General features: G+C 38.3%; 1 protein-coding gene across 6 annotated transcripts in view; it reads right to left on the reverse strand.

The window, feature by feature from the left end:
• The window catches only part of Ntrk2 (neurotrophic receptor tyrosine kinase 2), a 370,633-nt gene that overhangs the window by 319,167 nt on the left and 26,227 nt on the right, over positions 1 to 25,239 (reverse strand). For all 6 annotated transcript variants that reach the window (XM_070035478.1, XM_070035479.1, XM_070035481.1 and 3 more), the window contains exons 2-5: positions 20,565 to 20,639; positions 20,368 to 20,439; positions 13,747 to 13,815; positions 9,436 to 9,590 (exon numbers count right to left, since the gene is read on the reverse strand). In XM_070035478.1, the coding sequence (XP_069891579.1) occupies positions 9,436 to 9,590; positions 13,747 to 13,815; positions 20,368 to 20,439; positions 20,565 to 20,639 (371 nt within the window). The remainder of the gene's footprint in view (positions 1 to 9,435; positions 9,591 to 13,746; positions 13,816 to 20,367; positions 20,440 to 20,564; positions 20,640 to 25,239) is intronic.

Consider the following 25,239-nt stretch of genomic DNA (forward strand, 5'->3'; position numbering starts at 1 on the left):
ATTATTTCACCCTGTCATAGCAGTTTCCAAAGGAATCTGTAAAATTGGCCAAGTCTAGATCTTTTAAATGTAAAGTCTTCCACAAATGAGTAAGCATCTGACTCACATTAATTCTACAGCGTTAATATGCTGGCCAAAGATTCAATAATGGAAAAAAACAATCTGTACTTGAAATATCACTTGAGGTTTAATTAGCACAATAAAAAATGAATTGGAAAGCATGAATAGCCAAGGCGGGGTAAACCACTTGCCAGGCACTACTTCCTGGCTTAATAAGATTTGAAATCAGCACAAGTACAGAGCAAAGCCTGGCAATACTTCCAAGAGCTGCTAGCTCTAGCGCAATGGGATCCTGTTTCTATGTATCAAAGCAGTTTTCTTTTTTCCCCAGTGGGAACTTCACTGGAGATGAGTGATGGCCGAAGTTACCAGGCAGAAAGTTACTGTCTAGGTCAATGTCTCTAGACCTGTGTTTATTCGGGAAGGACCTACTGACCTGTAGACCTCAGTAGAGAGCAGACAGTACTAACAATGTAACTGAAATAGTTGACTCTTATTAGCAAAGGCTGCCCAAATGTTAATGTGCATCTAATTCACCAGAGGATCTTGTTCAAAAACAAAACAAAAGACATATATATTCTTTCCCAGGAGGTCTGGGGTGGGGACAAAGAGTTTGCATTTCTAACAAACTTCCTGTTTTATAGTCCCCAGTTAGAATGGCAATGGTTGTTAGACAATTATTCAGTAGGCTTTTGTTCCCACAACTATTATTCTTAAAACAGAAGTCTCAATAATTATCTACTTCACCAAACTTTTCCTAAAATATGTTTTGAGAAAACATTTTAGATGCTCTGAGATGATGAAGAGTGGGACAAAATTCTTTACAAAAAGGAAGGCAGGCACTAATTGCTCATGGCTAACTACTCAGGAGGCTGAAATAAGAGAAGAGCAGTTCAGAGCCAGTCTGAGCAGAACAGCCCATGAGACCTTATCTCCAATTAATCAGTAAAAAAGCAGAAATAGAGGTGTAGCTCAAGTGGAATAAGTAAGAAAGCCAAGCTAAAACTCAAGGCCCTCAGTTCAATCTCCTCTCCCACCCCCCACAAAATTGTTAGCAGGGGAAAAAATTTTTTTTTAAATCATGAAGTTCATATTTTAGAACAGTAATAACACTAATTGCTAATATTTATTAAAAATTTAATCTCTACAATCTCCATCTTAAATATTCTTCCATAAATTATTGTATTGCTCATCCCCAATATCCTAGAAAATATGTTTCATATCTTCCAGGTGACAAGTTAAAGCTCAGCAGTGGCCACAACTAAATAGCTGAGCAGCTGATACTAGTCTGACCCATGCCTGTCTATCTGTCCATCTGTCTGTCTGCCTGTCTGTGGCCTTAGTCCTTAGTTGTCTCCTTTGCCTCCTTGCTTAGAAGTCTCCAGGCTTCTTTCCCATGCATGAGTTCATGCTTCTGGGAAGCTGACTACAGAGTTTCAGACTTTCCATCACTAATTCAAAGGACTTGCCTTTCTAAGAGTTGAGAAAAACAAAGCTCAAGTCATTTTGGTTTATTAAGTAGGAGAGTCAAGTATAGGTTTTCTTTTGAAGTATATACCAGGAAGTCTGCATTGTGTTCCTCTCAACTTGCTTCTGTGATTTTGGCTCTGTTCCTTCCATGTTGGGGTCATTCTGTGCATATAAAAATCATTCAAGATGGGCATTGGTTGGTATCTCACTCTCTTGCCTGTAACTCCTAGTGAATCAGAAGGCTGAGATCTAAGAAATGAGCTTCCAAGTCAACCCAAGCAGGAAAGTGTGAGACGTTTATCTCCAATTAACCACAAAAAGACAGAAGTAGTGATAAGGCTTAAGTAGTAGAGCTCCAGCCTTGAGGGAAAAACCTAAGGAACAGTTCCCAGGGTTTGAGTTCAAGCCCCTGTACTAGCACACACATACATACAAGGTAAAATAAAAACAAAACAAAACAAAAAATAGAAAATTATGTTTTAGTCTGCTCTTTGCATTTTTCCTCCCCTTTCTATCTGTGTATGCACAAAGTGCTTAGAAAATATGAACATTTAACCTCACTGTTAATTCTTTCTCAATGGAATATTAAGTGTGCATCTTCTACCCTTCAATCTTTGCAGCCTGTCTTCCATGGTCTTTGTCTCCTAAACAGACATACTTCTCAGTCAGGGATGAAGCCAGAAGAAGCCTGACCTATTTAGAAGTGCCTGCCTTACACCTAGTTGCAAAAATGACAGAAAATTAGCAAAACAACAACAACAAAACATTTTCCAAGCTGACACTGGAAATTGTGCTTCTGAGCTTCTGTGATCCCTGTCACGGAAGTGAGAGCTACCATATAACTTCTAAACACAATAATTTAAACAGCAGCTAGGCAGGTGTTTTTTTTTTTTTCCACAAAGCTTTCTTTGGCATTCTAAAAAAAAAAAATGAAAGCAATGATCTACTGTGTGATTTGCTTTTCTTTAGAGGATAAAATCTGATCTCTGATAATATTATATCAACATAGTACACTAAAGTAGACTTTTATGGTTTCTAAGGATAGATAGGTAGATAGATAGACAGACAGACAAATGCTACACCAACCCAGTTTCCACATAGACCTTTGGGATGGATTCCCTGTGAATCTGTGACTGTTTTTAAGAATGTAAAAATAAAACCAAGTAAATTGAGGGGATGGATGGGGATGAGAGAAAATGATGCGTGGGATGATATTGCCTGAGGTGCATTGTACTCACAATCTGACTGGTGGACCTTTTGTACAACTAAAGACAATTAATAAATTAAAAAGAAAAAGTAAAAGAATATGTATCAATTTCTATGCTACAAACAGTGGCTGAAGCCAATAGTGAGTGTTCAAAATAAATAAGCAAAATCAATTAAAGTCAAGGAAGTTGTCTCCTACCATGTGAATTGTTATCTCTGTTCACCATGGGGCTACCATTCTCCAGGGTAACTAGCTGTTAGTGAAATGGGTTGAAGGACTGTTTTGATACGACTAAGGACTGTTTTGATACGACTGGCGGGAACACCACCTTTCGTAAGTATATTTGCCATCTACTTAGAAAACAGCATTTCATCCACTATTAACATTTCATGAAGGAACTCTCTTCAGGTTAAGATTTAAGTCATAATTACAGGATTGAGAGTTTGAAGCTTAAAGTTCTCTACTATTCCTGACTAATCCCATTCGGCCAGTGACAATGATTTAAATGTTTATCTTGCAAAACAATGAAGTGTATAGGAATTGAGCAGAAAAAAAATCATTTTAATATTAAGTGATAAATAATTGCACGTAAAAACACTACAAGAAGTAGCAGGGACATTTTTACAGGAAGTGATGAGTCAGCTAGCCCAGCAAAATTGCTTTTTCACATTGGTACTCACATGACCCCAGTTCAGTTTTTTAAACCATCATTCACAACCTCCCTTTATTCCAGGTCATATGTAAATTGTATAAATAGGTTTTGTTCCCTTGGAATGACTGAAGTTTTTTGAGGTTAAAATGACCTTGTGGGAAAGCAGATCACAACTTTTTCACTGCCTGAATAAATTTGCAGTGGCTCACAGCAGGTGGGGACTGCTCAAAAAGCACAATGAGGTATATGGGCTGTTGATACCAAAGGTACCACTAAAACTCTCAGCCCCACCTACCATGTTCAATTAATCTCTAAGGAGTAAAGAAAAATGGAGACATGAGATTTTCTTAAAGTACAATGAGAATTACATAGTGCACAGTGGTTCATGCCTGTAATCACAGGTATTAGAAAGGTGGAGATCAGGAGGACTGAGCAAAAAGTGTAACTCCATCTCAACAAATAATCTGGGTATGGTAGTACATTTGCCTATAATCCCAGCTATATTATAAATAAGAGGATCATAGTCCAAGATTGGCCCGAGGTTAAAAAAAAAAAAGAACAAAACTGTATCCAAAAACAACTTAAAAAAAAAAAAGATAACCAAAACCAGCAATGAGGACAGAGATGTCAAAGGAGACTGAAAATATAAAAATGCTAAAATATGGGATAAGTTGACCAGAATGATATATTTTATTTATTTTTAATTAGTTGAGACATTCAGACTTTTAGATGAAAACTCTAGTTTTCATATAATATAATATAATATATGACTCATGCATTTATTAATTGACAAATTCAGCAAACATTGACCAGACATCTATTATAGTTAAGGGGTACATTAAACATCGTGACAGAATGCATATTTGCAGGTTTATTTCCTACAGAATACCTAACATGATGAAACACTAAAGAAGAAGCACAAAGAAATCTCAGTAGCTTTCTTGCATTAACAACTCAGTACAATGACCAATATCATTGGCAAATTATTCCTTTAGAATGATAACATACACAAGACTATATTCTCAACTGATTCTGAGTTAACTAAAAAGCTTCATCCAAAGAAGTGTGAAAAGAAGATGAAGTCTATCAATCTGTGACTTAAACACAATGAATATTTTTTAAAGCATCTCTAAAGAAAAAGCCAGCACCATGAATACATTTTTTAAGCAAAACATTTAAAGATTTGAATGTTATTATTATCTGGTTTCTTCAACGTGGATTTTCAGAGAAATATCTGAAATCTACCACTCTAGTGCAATTTTCTGCTCAACTGTCTAATCTCTTTTAAAAGAATCAAAGTAAGAAACTCATCATGTGAGTTTCTCTGAGCTCAAATCATCAACCTTATCTCAAGCCTCGCAAAAAGATACAAAATACTTTCCAAAAACTCAGAACCATTTTGTAAAATGGAAAGGCATATTATTGACCAATAAGAAACATTGAGGGAGCCCTGAGCAAGAGAAAGTAAAGGAACAAAGTTAAGGAGATTTAAATAGTAGTGGACATAAAAGTAAAAATAGAGACTTTAAGGCTGAGAAAAACTAAAAAGAAATAAAATATTGGGAGAAGTAAACTTAATTCTGGAGACATATCTCTGCCCTCATCCCTCACACATAGCATCCAACAACAGCAGTAGCTACTTGTAAGGGGAAGAAACCTACACAGGAACTTCACAGTTACACTGGGTGTGAGTGATAACAACCTACCATCAATGAAGATCAATGCAGGAAAGAGTACGTTAGAGATGATGAGGTTAAAGGCTGGCAATGTGGCTTACTATGCCTGCTAGCAAGTTTGAGGCTCTTCTATAGTTTTAGAGTACCCAAGTTTTATGAAAGAGAGAGAGAGAGAGAGAGAGAGAGAGAGAGAGAGAGAGAGAGGTCGTCAAAATTAAAGCACGATGGTTGAGAGGAAAAAAATTAAGAAGTAAAAGAATTGCAAAGTAGTAAGCAAACCAAGTCTTTCACAGGATAAGCACAGAAAGACAAGGATAACTGGAAATCCTTGAGGGGAGATGGAGACATAGTATAAATATCCACCTAATGAAAATTCTTGAATAAAAAATTTAATGAAGCTGGGTGCTGGTAGCTCACACCTGTAATCTTAGCTTCTTAGGAGGCTGAGATCTAAGGACTGTAGTTCAAAGCCAGACTAGATAGTAAAGCATAGAAGATTTTTATCTTCAATAAGCTACTAGAATAGCCTTAAGTAGAGCTATAACCAAGTGGTATAGAGTACTACCATTGAGCAACAGAAGTTCAGGGACAGTGCCCAGGCCTTGAGTTCAAGTCCCAGAACCAGAACACAGGCACACACACACACACACACACACACACACACACACACACACACACACACACACACAAACTTAATGAAAAAATATGCAAAGCAAATCAATCAGAAAAATTTTCTAAAACTAGAATTAAGGACATTTGCTTTATATTGAAAGGGCACTCCTCAATGCCAAACAGAATTTAAAAATAGTAATACCTGACATCTGGTTATATTGTGGTGACGTTTAAAAATAATATGAACAAGAAAAATCTTCAAAGCTTATAGAGGGAAAAGAAAAGCATAAGTTAGTTACCTGGAAAAACAACAACAACTAAAACAAAATGCCGAAACAAGGGCACAGGATGACCCACTGCAACAATGAAACTCACAAGACACCATATTGGAAAGGAGGGAGGGAGGGAGGGAGGGAGAACAGGATCAATGAATAAAGAAAGGAAAATAATATAGGAAAATAAGCAAAAGACATGAACAGGCAATTCATTAATGGATACTCAACTCACTAAACATGTAAAATCTTCAATAGTAATCAAAAATACAAAATGAAAACAATGGCAGCATTTTTTACAGAGATATAGCTAAAAATCTGCTAATAGCAAGGGTAGCTATAAATGAATACAATAAAATTTAACTAAAAATGTATTCTTTCTGTCCATCTAAAAAAAATCCTTGCCCTTGTATGTATGTACAAAGAGTGTGAATAAGGATTCCTACAGAAGCATCATCCTACTAATAAAAAATGGGAAACAACTAAAATGTACACCAACATGGAACATTTAATAAGATATGCCAGAATGAATGGTTTAAAGGAATATGACAGATCTAGTGCAATAATAGTGGCTTATGCCTGAAGTCCTAGCTACTCAGGAAGATAAGATCATGAGAATCAAGGTCCAAAGCCAGCCCAGATGGAAAAGTCAGAGAGACTGTAACTCCAAAAAGCTGATCTGGAGTCATGGCTCAAGTAGCAGAGTGCCAGCCAAAAATGTACAAGGCCCTGAGTTCAAATCTTAGTACAAGCAAGCAAGCAAGCAAGTAAGAAAGAACAAGACTGCTCTCTGATTACTGGCCTGAAATGGTCATAAACAAGAAAAAATACCAAACTTTATATATAGAACAGGAAATTAGTTTTACAATAAAGTGTATCAACTTTATAGTACAATTACAAATAAGTAAAAATGTTTTGAAAGAAAATAAAAATAGAAAGAAAATAAATATTTGCACAACAAAAACTGGCAGAAGCCGGGCGCTGGTGGCTCACGCCTGTAATCCTAGCTACTCAGGAGGCCGAGATCTGAGGATCACGGTTCAAAGCCAGCCTGGGCAGGAGAGACCGTGAGACTCCTATCTCCAATAAAACCACCAGAAAACCGGAAGTGGCGCTGTAGCTCAAGTGGTAGAGCGCTCGCCTTGAGCTGAAGAGCTAAGGGACAACGCCCAGGCCCAGAGTTCAAGCCCCACGACCGACAAAAAAAAAAAAAAAAAAAAAAACTGGCAGAAAATATGTTTCTTCAAAATGTCAAAATGTTGGGATTTTTGGAAAAGCATCTTTGACATTGAAAGAATTATGACTCTTACCAGGAATGTATGACCGTTTAATCCTAATCGAGCAATCCAACCTGTGCCATCCTAAGAAAATCTCACTCATATAAACACAGTTTACTGAGAAGTTGGTAGGAAAAAGAAATAAAAAATGTTTGAAAACTGACAAGCTGGTTAAGAAAAATGAGTATCAGTTCATTAGTTTACATAGTCTCTTCCCAAATCCCATCTTTCTGTTAATAAGTGCTTTAAGGTCAGAAGCATTGTCAAAATGCCTTTGAGACCATGTGACTAACACTGAAAAGGGAAAGTGGATTTCAGACAAAGGCAAAGCAGATGTGTGTTAACTGGCACTTGTGAAAGACAGCAGGAGTCAGATGTTCTCTCTTCCCTGTAGGGTCTTCTGGATCAATATTTCCACAACAGCCATGGGGATTTGGGAACTGGCCAAATGGCCAGGTGACTCAACATTGAATCTCTTGTCCCTCTAGGCAGTTTCTGTAAGTGGTACAAGTATGCACCAGAACACAGAACAGACACCCTTTAATAATTAGGAAAAGATACATACATATTAAAACCTGATTTTGCCGGGCACTGTTGGCTCATGCCTATAATCTTAGTTACTCAGGAGGCGTGCAATTGAAAGCTAACCCAAGCAGAAAAGTCTGTGAGACTCTTGTCTTCAATTAACCACCAAAATACTTGAAGTGGAGATGTTGATCCTGGTAGAATACCAGACTTGATTAGAAAAAAACTAAAGGACAGTGTCCAGGCCCTGAGTTCAAGCCCCAGTAATAGAGCAAAATCTGTTTTGTTTTGTTTTTAATTAAAGTGTTGACTAGCAAAGAAAGCTAAAGAGAACAAAGCCTGATTTCCCCATTATAAAACCCAAAGTTTTGATTTGTGACCCTAAACTTTGTGGGATGGGTAGGTCCTGTCTTCTACAGTCCCTTGAGGTAAGAAGTAAACACTTATCTTTAGCACATATGCACTAAGACTAAGCAGGAGTATTTTTTCTTAAACAGAAGTGGACCATGTAGGACACCAGTGGCTCACTCCAGTAATCCTAGGTGCTCAGGCAGCTGAGATCTAAGGATAGCAGTTCAAAGCCAGCCAACTCAGACAGGAATGCCTAGAGACTCTAATCCCCCAAAAGCCAGAAGTGGAGCTGTGTCTCAAGTGGTAGAGTACTAGCCTTAAGCAAAAAAGCTCAGGGACAACATCCAGACCCTGAGGTTAAGCCTCAGTACTGGTATGCACGTGCACGTGCATACACATACACACACACACACACACACACACACACACACACACACACATACATACATACATGAAATTAATCTCAAAATCTTCTGGGATCACAGGTCTTTGTGGAATAAGGTGAAGGAGTCACAGACCTGCTCTGTTATCAACCACTAGGCACTTAGTGTAAACTGATTGACTTCCTGATTAAAATGTCAGTGAACACAGTTTAACACACCTGAACAGGTATCCTAAAGGAATATGTCACAAAACTATAATAAGAACACTTCAATTTTCCTTCCTGGCAACCCACAGCTCTCACACGGAGCTGTAATCTTGCCATAAGGTGCCCTTTGCAATTCTGGAGATGGAAATGCTAGAGAGACAAGTAGGGGGAACCACAGTAAAGTAGGAGATCCTGAACCAAGCCATGGGGACAAGCAGGTGTAAGGACAGATGTAGGGCATCAACTCAAGAGACACAGACATCTGGCAATGAAACAAGTTTAAGGGAATGTGCTGGGTTGAACTTCTTTTGTTTGCAACTGCCAGAAAACATTCGTCATCTTGAAATCATTCCTTCTACTAGCCCGGGTACCAATTAAGTGTAGATGTGACTGGTGAAGGGCTATGCTCTTACAACTTTTGGGATGGATGGATGGATGGATAGATGGATGGATGGATGGATGGATGGATGGACAGACAAATAAGGAATTAACAGTGTACATTTTTTCCTCTGTGCCATTTAAAACCAATCATTCCAAATCAATATGTGACCTGCAAAAGAATATTTAGTAAAATTTCTCCCAACTGACATCTCCACACCACACAAATGTGGTGTGATTCACCAGAGCCATCCTCAGACACTGTCCACAATCTGAGGAGTGGTAATCTTCCCAGACTCTCCACCACACTAAGGCAATTAGAGTAATTAATAGCAGCCAGAATGCATTGATTTAAAAATAAATTACCACAATTGGGTATCTGCAGGTTTGCCAGGGGAATATTCTTGCTGCTTTCGTTTAGGCAGTACAAATCCTGAGTTTCTGTACTGGATTTAATTTCTTGGAGTGTCTTGATCCACATAATTTCACAGGAGCATGTGAATGGGTTGCCCACCAAGATCCTATAGGGAACAAAAGTGAAACCCAATCAGGCTCTTTTTGCAGGTTAACTACATTAGTGTTTAGGTAAGATTACATCCAACATACTGAATTCTTCCTAGCCAGCAACCTTTGCAAGTTATGTCCACTTTCAATATATCATAGTACTTATTCACTCAATTAACTAATAATTACTGAGCTTTTGTTATGTGCAAACCACAGTGAAGAAGTTAAGAAGGGGGAAAAAGATGATGTCCTACAGAATCATGGGGAACACACAACATGAAATAAGTGTAATGTGGAATAGGCAAGAATATCTCAGGAAAATAACACAAAATTTTTTTTTACCATTGTTCTTATACAGCTATTAGAATATGCTGCTACTGGTGGCTCACATTTGTAACCCTGAGATCAGAGGATCAAGGTTCAAAGCTAGCCTGGGCAGGAAAGTCCATGAGACTCTTAGCTCCAGTTAACCTCCATAAAGTCAGAAGGGGAGCTGTGGCTCAAGGGGCAGAACACTAGGCAATGAGTTCAAGCCCTAGTGCCAGGCACAAAAAACAACCACCATAAAGCCAACAATACGTTTTCAGGAACTTATTGCTGACAAGGCTAGAGAGTTAAAATTTGTCATAATAAAAGTCCAAACTTCAGTGGAAAGCAGAATCATTTTTATCTCAATTTAGAATCTAAGATTGAGGTGTGAACTGCAGGAGATTGGCTTTTCCAGATTTCTGTATTACACAGAGTCCATTTTGTCTTAGCATCCAAGTCCATTTTATTTTATTAGATAAAATATGCAAGAAAGTTGAGAGAAAAGATGGTAATAAACTGCAAACCTCCTTTGCACACATGCATGTATGTGCACATGTACACACACATGCAAGCACATGTATGAACACACAGACTCCAAACTCAGTATCTCGGAAGACCAGACAACTGAACATCAGCCTGAGTGTGTCCACTGTGGGAGGATCTACAAGGAGAAAGCCATCAGCATCTTGATCTCAGCCATGCTGCCTGGACTCTTTGTGGCCTAGGATGGGTAAAAGAGGAAGTGGTCAAGAAGAAAACCACAGGGGGAAAAATCTTTAAATGCTTATTTATAATACTCAGTGGTCTATTTGAAATGAATTCCATTTATGGTAATGAGCCTTTAAATGAGGCCATTTAAAATTGTTACATAGACTGCTTGGCATTAACCACAATACTTTGCTGAGGATAAGAATGGGGCTTTACAACACCATTTGCTCCTGTGGTTTTCCGGTTGAGTTCTAAGAATCTCAGGGATCCCCGGAGTCTCTTCTGGGTGTTTATTTAGGGAAAATGTAGTCGTGGTAGACTGGTTTGATTTGCGTCTCCTTGATTACCTCCTACTATCCCACACATATCAAAATAGCATATGTGGCTATAAGACATAGAATATAACATAGAAGAGACCCACAAGAAGTGCGGGTAGTCCAAGTAACCCAAGATGTTTCTGAATCTTAAAGTCTTTATTAAAAAGAAGGGCATAATTAAATCAGCAGAAGGATGCTTAAATTATGAATATAGCAGAGTTTGTAGGAGCACAGGATACTGCACACAGCTGGAGATCCCTTCTGCTCACTGTGGGAATGCCTTCCCCAGCGGTCAGTACAACACTTACACATCTGTTTAGGTTTCTATAGCTACTACTGGAGGAGAATTGAATCCTTGACCTAGAAACTTTTCTCTTTACTTTCCCAAGGCCTAGTCATTCTGATAAGTAAGAGGCACACAATTAACTCTTGTCTGAACTGACCAACTATGTTTGCAGGGACATGAATTTGAAGTTTAAAAAAATCCTAATTTTTAATCCATTCAGGATATGTGACACTGAGTCCCTCTAGTTGGTCATGTTTATCCCTATGTCAGAAATGGAGAAGGCACAAAAAGACAACGGTCACATGTTCTCATTCACAGGTAAGAACTAAGTACAATGTCCTCATTACACGGGATGTAGAGGCTGGAGAGGGTGATGGGCAGAGGTGTAAAGACAAGTTGGTGATTAGATACAAAACTAAAGTTAGACAAAAGGAGTGAGTTACAGTGTTCCATAGCATAGTAGGGTGATGGTGGGCAACGGTAATTTATATTTTAAAATAGCTGAAGGAAAGGATTTAATTAACAACCCAAAAAATGATAAGTGTTTAAGATATAGCAATCTCCTTGAGTTGACATTCACATTGTGTGCATAAATCAAAATATCATACTGTACCTATAGATCATGTGCTGTTAAGTATCGATTAAAAGCTGAGCACTGGTAGCTTATACTTGTAATCCTAGCTGCTTAGGAGGCTAAAGTCTGAGGGTCACAGTTCCAAGACAGCCCAGGCAGAAAAGGCTTTAAAGCTCTTTTCTCCAATTAACTACCAAAAAGCCAGAATTGGAGGCATGGCTCAAGTGGTAGAATGCTAGCCTTGAGCAAAACAGTTCAGGCATAGAGCCCAGGTCCAGTATACACACACACACACACACACACACACACACATACACACACACACACACACACACACACACATGTCAATTAAAAATAATTTTTAATGCTATGATAAACATAGTTGTACTGGTAGCTTTAGTATGGCCTTGTTTGTTTGTGATTGTTTGGGTAAATATGTAACCAACCCAGATACCCCTCAGTAGATGAATGGATGAAGAAAATGTGATATATATATATGAATTCTATGCCTCCACCAGGAAGAATGACACCACCTCATTTATTAGGAAATGGAAAGACTTAGAAAAAATTATATTAAGAAAAGTAAGCCAGACCCAAAGAAACATAGGTCCCATGGTTCCCTTTATTTGCAATAACTAGTGTATGTCTAGGATAACCTTACCAGACAAGTAGAAAAGGTCAAAAGCTATGCACATATGATCATACAAGATGGTGCTAAGCGAAATGAACCCCTGAGATAGAGGCACAAGAGGTTTTATCTTTCTTGCTATTGTTTTTAATGTACTTATAATGTACTATGTGATTTCTGCTAATGACATCTTCCGGTCTACGCAATTTCTCTGTGCATAGGTTCAGATTTCCCTAAGATATTCCACTTTCCAGACAACAGACCATTTAAGCAAAAGTCTCTTCCTAACCTACAAAGGCCATGCCCTTCCAGGCCCACGTGGTACCTCACAATGGCTCTGTCTTAGGGTGCTTTTGAGCTCCTGACCATGGGAATGATAGCAGTTCATATTTGCTTCATGGAGATAAGACCAAGAACTGAGCACACTTGGAAACACTGGCTGTTAGTCATCAACACATTTCAATGTTTTCCTATCATTTTACAGCAGAGGAAATTAGGACATAAGGATAAATATTGATGTAATGGCAGACCTTGAAGAACAGCTCACGAAGATGGGTAGGTGAATAGAGAGGACAACCTCTCCACTGTTCACTGCACCCTAGCTGGCTCTGTGTGGGCAAAAGCTGGGAGAGTTTATCCAACATAATTTCCTCTTTCATGCATTTACTTTAGGGACAGGGTATTAGGATGAGCCAAACCTAATAGGAGGTCTAAAGCCACTTCAATGCTAACCTCCTGCTTTTTCTCCTTTCTCCTCCATTAGCAGACAAACTATTGCCAGGTTCCAATAGCTCACTCCTATCATCCTAGATAGGATCTCAGGAGGCTGAGATCTGAGGTTTACAGTTTGAAGCCAACCCAGACAGGAAAGCCCATGAGAAACTATTCTCCAATTAACTACCAAAAAAGCTGTAAGTAGAGCTGTAGCTCAAGTAGTAGGGCAATAGCCTTTAGCAAAAAAAAAATCTTAGGGACAGCTCCCAGGTCCTGAGTTCAAGACTGAGGACTGAAAAAAAAATATTTCTGTAAGGGAAACATTCACACTCATCATCAATAATGATTGCATCATCAATGAATTACTCTTGAGATTTTTGTTTTCCATGATTAAATCATGTTAGAATATAAGAATACGAGGCCAAATTTGATTAAGATGCATTGTACTCACAAACTGATGGGCTAAATTGAAATGCTTTTTACAACTAAAGATAATAAAATATAAGAAGCCAAGCTTGAAATGTCATTTTAAAAGTTTTTGTAAACATAAATTTGCAACAGCACTTATTTTTTTTAACTCACTTATCTTTTTCTTCAAAACACATTTTTCCAAATATCACACAAAATCAGTACTTACAGTTCAGACAAGTCAAGGTGACGGAAATGTTTTCTAGACAAACTCGTCAGTTTATTTCGGGTGAAATTGCTGAAAGAAATCAAATACATTGAGTGTGAATTTAAAATGCTATAATTTAGGAATGATGTATTCAAACAGAGATGTTGTTTTTAAGATATGATTTATTTAGATAATAGTACATGATTTACCTACAGCCAATCTTCTTTTTCTTTCACCTGGACTAATAGCTTTATTTTTTTTCCTTGCCTCTCCTACAAGTCCCTGCTTATTGGGCCAAGAGAGAATATTTTTGACATCATCTAGTTTAAATCCCTTTGTTTTACTCAAATGCTTCTGTTTCATATGTTGATTGAGAGTCAAGTTACATGCCTCCTAAAGATCTTGATTTTTTTCTGAATAATTAATAGAAAAACAAGTAAAATAAAATTGACAAGTATAAACTCAGGAAAAAGAGGATGCTTTAAATCTAGACAGCATCATAAATACTTTGAGATTACATGGCAAACATCACTCTAGTGGTAATTAATATGTCTTTATAGGAAAGAACGCAGCCTCTAATTGATCAATTCTGCTGATGATGTTTATAAGTGGCCTAGATAAATGAGTAATTCCTTGACAAGAATAAGAAAAAAGCCAGGCACTGGTGGCTCACACCTATAATCCTAGCTACTCAGGAGGCTGAGATCTGAAGATTACAGTTCAAAGCCAGCCCAGGCAGGAAAGTCTGTGAGACTCTTATCTCCAATAAACCACTAGAAAACTAGAAGTGGCACTGTGGCTCAAGTGGTAGAGTGCTCACCTTGAGCTGAAGAGCTCAGGGACAGGGCCCAGACCCAGAGTTCAAGCCCCACAACTGACAAAATAAAAAAGAAGAGGGAAAAAAAGGTCAGGTAAGGAGTAAGTCAGATTTGATCTTAAACGAGTCTTGCAACATGCAAGACTAACCTGTGAACAGATAGAAGCTTTGTGATTAAAAGGTAATAATGAACTTCCTGGCATGATCTAAATATGCAGGTTTATTGACTAAATGGAAGTTTCCAATGATCAGAGCCACAAGATTTTAGGATAGGAAATTCCTAACCATTCCCCTGGCAAGTGATTCACTTGGTGAATTTGTTTATGGTTTGGATTTATTTAAAGCTATTCCAATACTTAAGCCTCTAGCCATGAATGTAAGTGACATGAATGTAAAGCAAACATCAGCTTTCACAAAAACAGCCAGGACCTCAATGTACCAGATGAAACCTATGAACTTCATCAAGTCTCCTTCCTGCTCAGAAAAGTGTCAGACTGAAAGCTGGACCGAACATGATAGTGAGCGTAATCCTGGCCCCTGTACCTCAGTCAAGTCTGTTGTGTCAGCCCAATGACATCATCAGCAGAAGTCTGATGGATCATCATCAGAGTGACATTAAAGGCATGAGCTAGAGCTAGTCAGTTGATTAAAAAAAACTAACAAACAATTCAGAATTCAGAATTCAAGAATATGTGTGTCGATCCAGTGGGATTTCCTCACTGAGATTTCCAGTCATCAGAAGCCAATGAGGACACCAGGACGCCCTCCTGCCTCCAGTGCTGGCATCTTGCCTCACAGGGAATGTAAAGTGCTCCCCCACATGCAGACGCAATCCACGGGGACGTTGTAAAATGTGCCCACATAAATCTTTCCTTTTGGAATGTGAATGAAGAATGGTTTCACTGGAGAATAATACACTGAAAAGTCAATCTGCCCTTCTTTCCCAGAGTCTTTAAAGGCTCAAGAGTTTTCTCTCTAATCAGAAACCTCTATCTTTGTGAAAAAACTAAGCAGGGGAGGGAACTTTATTCTCCCAGAGAAAGACAGACACAGGGAAAGAAACAGAGATACAGAGTGATAGAGACAGAAACAGAAAGACAGACCGACAGAGAGCAAAGATGGAGAAAGACACACCGACAGAGAGCAAAGATGGAGAAAGAATGCCCAGGTTCCCTGTGAGCTCAGAGCCACCCATCCCAGCAGCTGCCTCTGTGCAACTGCCAACAGCATAGCACAGAACGAGGTCATGGGCCAAAGAACAGGATGAATTTTATGAACCATACTTAGTATTGGGGCCAAAAGCCAAAAGGGAGGAAGAGGGAAGGAGACAAACGAACTCAACAATCCTCTTACTGTTTGATTACAGAACTTCGCTAAGGAGCTAATTAGCACCATTGGAAAGCCCCTGGAAAACACACATACTGGCCTTTCTCTCAGTTTGGGGTTCTTAAAGGCTAGGCAGGAAGTAAAGGCATCAAAAAATATATTCAGAGACCAGTTACCAGGGCTGTGAAGAGGCACCATGTGATGCTAAAGTGGACAGGGTAGGGCCAGTGGAAAGTACAAGCATGAGAAGCCAATCTGAGCTTCTTTGAAGCGCAGGGTGAAATACATTGTTGATGCACACATATTTGTATTGTTGGGAAATTCAAAGATATAATCTGTGAATCCTAGAAGCGGAGAAAACCAGGTTGTTTGTTTAGTTTATTTTTTATTTGTTGCCAGTCTTGGTGCTTGAACTCTGGGCCTGGAATCTGTCCCTGAGTTTTTTTGTGCTCAAAGCTAGAGCTCTATCATTTGAGCCATAGCTCTACTTTCATCTTTTTGTGGTTAATTGGAGTTAAAAATCTCATAGACTTTCCTGCCCAGGTTGGCTTCAAGCCTTGATCCTCAGATGTGAGCCTCTGATGAAGATTGTAAGTGTGAGCCACCAGCACACAGCAAGAGAAACAGTTTTTAACATACATTTATTTTTTTGTCTGTAATAGGGCTTGAACCAGGGCCTAGACAATGTCCTCGAGCTCTTTTTGCTCAAGGCTATTATTCTACCATTTTGAGCCACAGTACCATTTCTGGGGTTTTTTTGCTAGTTAATTGGAGATAAGAGTCTCATGGGCTTTCCTGCTCAAGCTGGCTTCACACCTAGATCCTCAGATCTCTGCCTCCTGAGTAGCTAGGAGAAGAGGTGTGAGCCAAAAGCATGCAGCTTAAGAAAAATGTCTATAGCACTAATGCACCCCATTGCATTAATAACTGGAGTAAGAGTACAATATATATATAGACAATTATGGAAGATCCAATCTCCAGGATCCATAATCATAAGTAGAGGCAGTTTAAAAAAAAAACCTGAAATATGGCATCAATGGCTCATGCCTGTAAATCTTAGCTACTCAGGAGGCTGAGATCTGAGGATCCCTTTTCAAAGCCAGCCCAAGAAAGAGGAATCGATTAGGCAGAAAAAAAGGTGGAAGTGGAAGTATGGCTTATGTGGTGGAGTACTAGTCTTGAACAAAAAAGCTAAGCAAGAATGAAAAGCCTGGAGTTCAATTCCAGTACTGGCATGAAGAAAAGAAGGAAGAGAGGGAGAGAGGGAAGGATCGAGGGAGGGAGAGAGGGAGGGAGGGAGAAGACAGGGAGGAAGGAAGGAAGGAAGGAAGGAAGGAAGGAAGGAAGGAAGGAAGGAAGGAAGGAAGGAAGGAAGGAAAGAAGGGAGGGAGGGAGGGAGGGAGGGAGGGAGGGAGACAGCGCAGCTGCCTTAAATGACACTCTCCTCCCTCCTTGCTACTCTGAAAAGCACACTACTGGATTTAATTCCACATTTTTGCAAGTAAGAGCCTCTTTTATCGTGGGAATGTAGGAAGATTACTACCGCTGATCACTTCTTCATGATTCCCTGAATACCTACTTGAATTCATTCCTTCTTCCTTCTTAACTAGCTACAATTATCAATCACTTTTACAGCTTCAACAATGATTGGCTTCCTATCAGCTGTTTCATAAGGAAGCCATCAGAATACCTGCTTCTCTTTAGTTTTCTATTTCAAATGACTTTGTTTTGAGAGACGAGGGTGGACTTGGCTTTATGTAACTGCTGTACTTCACTAAAATATCCTCAAATTATTCTATCATGTCAGTGCAAGTAATATATCAAGTCTTAATAAAATCATAATTAACCATGCAGCCTATGTTTCTTTGGATCTGGGTTACTTTGTTTAATACAATTTTTTTCAAGTCTTTCTATTTCTTTATGGAGCAACGTCATTCTTTCTGATGGAAGCATAGAATTCCATTGTGTATATATATATCACACTTCTTGATCCATTCATCCACTGAGGGACAACTGGGTTGATTCCATATCTTAGCTATTGTCCGCATGTTTTCCCTCATTTGTAATAAATAGAATATATCTATAAATCTACAAGTTAATATAATGGATAGCAAGAGACAAATAATTACACTCAGACATGATTAATTAAATAGCATTCTAAGCATCACACAGTGAGAACAAAGGAGGATATACTTGGGAGAAGATCACAATGGCTCAAGAGCTATGTGCATATGACAATGTAAAATGATGCTTATCGAAATGAACTCCAAGAAATGGAAACAAGAAGATTTTTTAATGTACTGTTTGCAGTTCTTTCTCTTTTTCCTTTGGTTTATTCCCTGTTGTCACTGTTTTTTTTTTAATTTCTATACACTTTGTCTTCTATGTAAGTTTATCTGATTTGGGAAAAGGAAGAGGAATTACAGAAATGGTGGGACCAAGAGTGAACCAATTCAACAGTCACTAGACACAATGTTAGAAATGAACTTTACAACTTGGGGAAGAGGAGGTCCAGTGTGTGGGGGGAAGGAAGTAGGAGAAAATGAGGGGGGTAACACTGTTCAAAAAGAAATGTACTCATTACCTTACTGATGTAACTGTAACCCCTCTGTACCTTTATAATAAAATTTAAATTAAAAAATAAAGTATCTTTCATCCATTGAGATTATAAAAAATAAATAAAATTATAATTAATCATAGCACACTGTTCAAATCACAACACTAGAAGCAGCAATGTGGTAATACAGCCAGTAAAATATGGTTGTTGAGTAATTCAGGTCTAAGGTCAGCTGTAATGAAAATACCAGTTCTTAAGTGTGGAGGTCATCAATTACATTTCAGTGATTGCATTAAAGCATTTTGCTTTTATTCCTTCTATCCAACTTCTGCCTTGTTTATGCTATCAAGGCCTATGCAGACATCAGATTTGTACAGGCAAACCAACTCCACAGAAGGTGCCAAGAAACACTTAAATGAAATGTGTTAATAAAGTTCCCATGTTTTATCATGTTTTGCACAATGGTTTATATCTGAACTGTACAGACTTTATTTTAAGAGTGGCTTCATCATTCATGTCACCCATAAAATATGAAATCATGCTACCATCTTTATAAATTTAAAGTTTTTCCATAATGTTAACCCAACCCCCTGGACTATCTACACATTCTGCTTTAGTGAATGATTTCTTTAATAACTGGCATGGAAATCAGGCCAGGGTCTATTCTCCCCAAGAAAAGAAGGAGGAAAACAGTGATAAGAAATGTTGATTCTGTAATTATATGGATGGCACAAATTTGATTTTCATTCTTGTTATGAGAACATGGAAGAAGGCTCTTCTATGTAAGTCCTACAGTTGCCTCAGGACAATGATATAGAAATAAAAAATCATTTAAAAAAATGGCTCACACCTGTAATTATGGCTACTCAAAAGGCTGAGATCTAAAGACTGTGGTTCAAAGCCAGCTCTGGAAGGAAAGTCTGAGACTCTTATCTTCTACCAGAAAACCAGAAGTGACACTGCAGCTCAAAGTGGTAGAGTGCTAGTATTAACCAAATGAGCTCAGGGATAGCACCCAGGCATTGAGTTCAAGCCCCATGTCCAACCAAAGAAAAGAAAAGAAAAGCCAAGTGATGTAACACAGGTTAAAGCCCTAAAGGTAAAGTGTAAAAGTATAGACTATAAGACATGGAAGGTTACTGCAAAAAATAATTTAATCACCAAAAGCAGAGCCAATGAATAAATACAGGTAATAATCCTCTGGCAAAAGTTTGCATTGAAAACTCTGGGCATGGAGGACACCAGTCTCAGCTTAGGCACAAATATTATTCGTGCTTAATGACAAAATTTCTCAGTAAGCTCACAGCCTATTGGTTTAAATGCTATCATCTAGAGGATTTAGCAGCAATCTATAATTACCACCATCTCCAATTTTCATATTTCTATTAGAGAAATTGTCAATATGACTTTGGGGGAAACATTTCCTACTGTTAATAATAGAACCTTGAGCAACTCCCTTTTTTTTCCTCTCCATTTTTATTATCCCATGACAGAGAATGTTGAGAAAATGAAGGTCCTTTTTGTAGGAGGAAAAAGCATCAGTAAGTTTCAGTTCTCTAAGAAGGCCAAGACCAAGTCATCTTCTTTCAATTCCACTAGTTTGACATCTTCCAGAAAGTATATCTCAATTCCAAGGAAGAGAATCAAGGACTCTGTACAAGGACAGAGTTTTCACATCAGACTCCTTGCTGTGGCCTATTGCTCGGTCCAAGATGGAAATGGCCCAGAAATTCATGAAAGAGAATAAACAGGCTGTTCTAAATGCCCCTGTGAAGCCATTCAGAAATCAAACAAAATCAAAGCTAATGTTTCTCAGCTATTATCACAGCTATCCTAACTTTCAAAGAGGAAGCTTAGAGTGGGAAAAGAAGGAAAATAAACAGGAGAGGGAAATATTACATCAATTGGGTCCTGGGAAGCAAAACAATAAATCTCTACTTACATGTGCTGCAGGTTGCTGTTTTTCAGAAATGCTTTAGAAGCCACAAATTTTAATCCAGAGTCCACAATTGTCCTTTAAAAAAACACCAAAAAAACACAAAATTGCATGAACATGAGAACTAACCAGTGAGTGCTGGCCTGCCCCAGTAAAGCCCAGGAAATATTCTCAGATAATATACATCAACCCTGAATACTCACAGATTTTTCAATCCCACATAAGCTTCAACATCATCTTCATTGATAATTTCTAACCTCTTCTGATTGGCAATGAAACTGTAACAAAGCAGAAAGGGAAATATCAGTAGAAAATATCATGAAATAATAGGTAACTTCCATCCAACCTCAGTAAGGTACCCAAGGAAATACTTCCCAACTACCCTGAGCTCTGACATTTTATTTAATCATATATATATATAGCAATTAGCAAAATGGAGATTGATTGAGAGGAAACCATGGTTGACCAGGTTTTTGTAGTCAATAACCAATTCACTGGGTTTCTTTTCTGTTTTTAATCTCATTTTAACCACTATTTTTACCTACACAAGTTTCATTTTCCTTTTTCCTTTCATCAGTGGACAAGGGAAAGTACATGGAAATGTATCTACTACTTTTCAAGCATGTTCTATTTTATGAAAATCCCAGTGTTGTCACAACAAGGGAAAAGTCCTATCTTTCCTCATATTCAAGGTGAAGTGGCTCCCTCCTTTGATCTCACAAAAGTTTGAATTTTACTGCCCTCCACCCTCTCTCTTTTCCTAACCCAGCATCATTTCTTTTGGCCTTTGTCAATAACTAGTCCATTATTTCCACTGAGCATTTCACAAATCCCACCTCACCCTAGTACACTTTCTGTAGGAACCCACCTCTCTTTTCTATCCCTAAACCCTTAGAAGTAGACTCATAATCTTAGCTAGACAGAGAACTTTATCCCTTGGGTTATGATGATTAGCTAAGTGATGTATGTGTGACCTCAGTTAGACCAATGAAAATTTTCCTGAAGATTAAGCAATCGAATATTGGGAAAAACATACTTTATCTTGGTCTGTGAGATCATAGGTGAAGAATTACACAGACCTGGGATTCTCTTTTGCCCCAGTCGTGGGGCCTGAACTCTGGGCCTGGGCTCTGTCCCTCAGCTCTTCAGCTCAAGGCTAGCGCTCTACCACTTGAGCCACAGCGCCACTTCTGGCTTTTTGCTTTTTGCTTATGTGGTGCTGAGGAATTGAACCTAGGGCCTCCTGCATGCAAGGCAAGCACTCTACCACTGAGCCACCTTCCCAGCCCCAGACCTGGGATTCTCAAGAAGAAATTTTCTATCATAGAGAAGAGATTGTCCTAAAATAACATCAGCATATAAAAGGAAAATGAGCTAAATTGATATAAAGAGAAACGGGATCCTGAAGATATCACTTGAGCCTTTGAATCTAGCTTTCTTTTCTCTGAAGCCAGATGTCACTAATGTAAGCTTGCTCTGGATTTTAATTGTTTACAATTAGTCAAGTCACTAGTAGTACATATATATATATATATATATATATATATATATATATATATATATATCAACCATGCCACACAATATTCACAGTATATACAATATGTAAAGTATAAAAAGACAATGGCGATGAAGTTTGCCTTAGAAGAGAAGAGCAGTTCTGGGATACAGAAACTTACATTGCTAAATGATTTATTTATTTAACAAAGAGTTAAAATGGTGACAAATATATTAAACAAAGAGATAATGAGAGAACATAACATCTGTTCGTCTCCGTAGGAGAAATGAAACAATGACAAGATTAATGGCAGTAATTTGGAAAATCTCTAAAATAACTAAATAAATAAGAGTAGGTAAATTTGCTGAGGGTACAAATCACACCAAAGAGAAATAATTTTAAAAGGATCCACACAAGCCTTCATATGTTGCATAAGAAGAAAGAAAAGAAGGAGAAGGAAGCAGGAAGAAGAGGAGAAGCAGGAGGAGAAGGAAGAGGAGAAAGAGGAGGAGGAAAGAAAGGAGAGTCCAAGATGATAGGATTCCTTCTCAGTAATGCTGGTCCATGCTGATGAATAAGCATGAAGAATGATAACCAGCATTCCTCTTTCTCTTCCCACATAATACAGAAGGGAATAGAAAATTCTAAGACTTCAACTGAAGGCTCAGTTTTTCAACATCAAGTTTTTCTGAAATATTTCAAAACCATCATAGTTTAGCAACATTTCCCAAGACTCATTGTGTTGACATTTTCAGTAGAAATGCAGTGTCCCCCTCTTCCAAATTAATCTGTAAATATGAACTGCATTTCAGAGAGTTCTCAATAATTTCAACCCTTTCTATACGTCATTGGCAGCAAAATGATAGAAAACACGGGGGAGGGTTCCTTTGGAGTCACAGGCAGGACTTCCAGATAGGCCTGTCCTTTCCCCATAGCCAAGTTAGTATGGTGCCTGTGATTGCTCTGAAATCACCTGAGAGTTTTGCATCTCTCTTTACATGGACCATTGCTGTGTTCTCCAAGTTCATGGCAAGTATACCTGACATTCCATAGGAATCTAATCAACATTCACAGCGCAAAACATTTATTTTTAACTTTCCTTCCAGTTTCTTATGTCCTTTATTTTATTTTTTTTTACTCCTTTTTAACCAGATAATTTAATTTCTAAATTCCCCTGCTATTCACAAACATACAACAAGTTAATGAATAGACTGAAACCAAAAGAAGAAAGCAAGAGTGGAGATATCAGTGAGGCTGGGAATTGGGTTTATAAAACACATACATTGTTAGAAAAGGGACAGTTTTTTGATTCTAAGCTTTCTGGTCACCAATACTCAAGACAAGAAGAAGATAAATTTGGTCAGTGATAAATTCATAATCTGCGTGAGATGAAAGTAAGCCAGGAGTTAAGCATGGCAAAGCACAGCTGTTCTCAGATCTAAGGCCAAACAAAAGATTTTGCTGAAATAAACCATATGAAATAATAAAAATCATCATAGAGAATACTTCACTCAGTGTGGAAGAAGAAATATCTGGATATTTGTTTTTTCCTGGTCAAATGAAAAAGACCAAGAGAAGACCAGATTTGAAGATCTACAGCTGCTTCTCCACTGATTCCAAAGAAGGTCCCTGGCAAGTTTCTATGTGAGCTATAAATTGCTTATGACATCTACCCCTTAAGGAACTTCTTAGCTACCAGTGTGTGAAGGATGGTGAGTTAGAAAGAAAGCCAGTGAATTTAGTACTGACAATCCACAGAAGAAAATCTTAATGGCTACAACCCCACGAAAAGCTACTCATACATATCATAGAGAATTGGTAATGTAAGATAAAACCATATTTAACATCTAACAATACAATGTATTTCTAAGGCTGTGAAGAGTTTTGTAGACAGATAGAGTGTAACTTGCTATAGTCACTCTGAAGACTATATTGTACCTTGGAAAATTCTAAATCTGTACCTTTCATGGATCAGATATTCAGCTTCTTGAGTGAGTTCTCACACATAGACAACACAAGGGGACAGATGCAAGAATAGTCACTGTAAAACATTCAATAGAAAATTGCAAGCAAAAACAATTGCAATCAATGGCAACCAAAAGCAACCCAAGCACATCACCAAGAAAGGGAAACATTGCCGGGTGCTTTGGGCTCATGCTGCAATCTTTGCTACTCAGGAGGCTGAGATCTGGAGGGTGCCAGTTCAAGGCCAAAGTGGGCAGAAAAACTCACTAGAGTCTATCTCTAATTAAACAGCAAAAAGGAGGGCCAGAGGCATGGTAAATGGTGGAGTAACAGCCTACCAAGTACAAGATTCTGAGTTCAGACCCCAATACCACCAAATAAATATGTTAAATATATAAATTGAGTCAAATCTGTTTATTTGAAAAGAAACACATGTCCTTACTAAATCCAGGGAAGAAAAAGAAAAATTTTGTACTGATATATACATATAATTTAAAACAATTGCTGATATATAAATACAAAACAATTCAGGTAGAATCTTAAAAATATACAGAAGCCAGATGGACACCAGTAGCTCATACCTGCAATCCTAGCTAGTCAAGGAGCTGACATCTTCTAAAGTTCATGGTTCAAAGCCAGCCTGTGTAGGAAAGTCCGTAAGACTATTATTTCCAATCAGTCACCAGAAAAAGCCACAAGTAGAGTTGTGGCTCAAGTGGTAGAAAGCTAGCCTTGAGCACAAAAGCTCAGGGACAGTGCCCAGGTCCAGAGTTCAAGCCCTAAGACCAGTTTTAAATATATATATGAACATGCATATAGTGTGCCGTGCAATGTTCACATTATATGCAATATGTAAAGTATAAAAAAGCAATGGCAATGAAGGTTACTTTAGAAGAGAAGAACAGATCTGAGATAAAACTTACATTGTTAAATGATTTATTTAATTAAACTGCACACCTATTTCTTTCATGACAAGAGAAAAGATTTGCCAGAAAAAGACAAAATGTTACGGCATCAGCTCTGAATATAAGTACACCAAGTTATGTCATTATGCTTTCTGAATCCTTTTATGAAGAAGGAAGAAAGGAGGAGGAGGGATAAGGAGAGGGAAAGAGAGACAGAGAGAACTAGAGGGAGAAGGCGGGAGAGGGGAAAAAAGGAACTAGCCATGCAAGTGAAATGAATACAAGAAAGCGAGACCAGAGGGCTTCTCCTAACTCAGTGGATGGCCTCATCTGAGTTCAAGTCACAGGGGTTGGAGTTTTTGGCTTTTTGGGTTTTTGGAAGTTTTGGGGCCACCTAAATGGCCAAGAGTCTAGCCTCTGGGCAGAAACAAGAGAAGTGCATGCTGCCTGCACTGCCCTCTCCTGGTGATTTCTGCCTGCCACTAGGAGGGCCCTGGCTACAGGAAGGTGTCT

Source organism: Dipodomys merriami, unplaced genomic scaffold (genome assembly GCF_024711535.1).
Source record: "Dipodomys merriami isolate MVZ:Mamm:240054 unplaced genomic scaffold, mDipMer1.0.p SCAF_26, whole genome shotgun sequence".
Taxonomy (NCBI): domain Eukaryota; kingdom Metazoa; phylum Chordata; class Mammalia; order Rodentia; family Heteromyidae; genus Dipodomys; species Dipodomys merriami.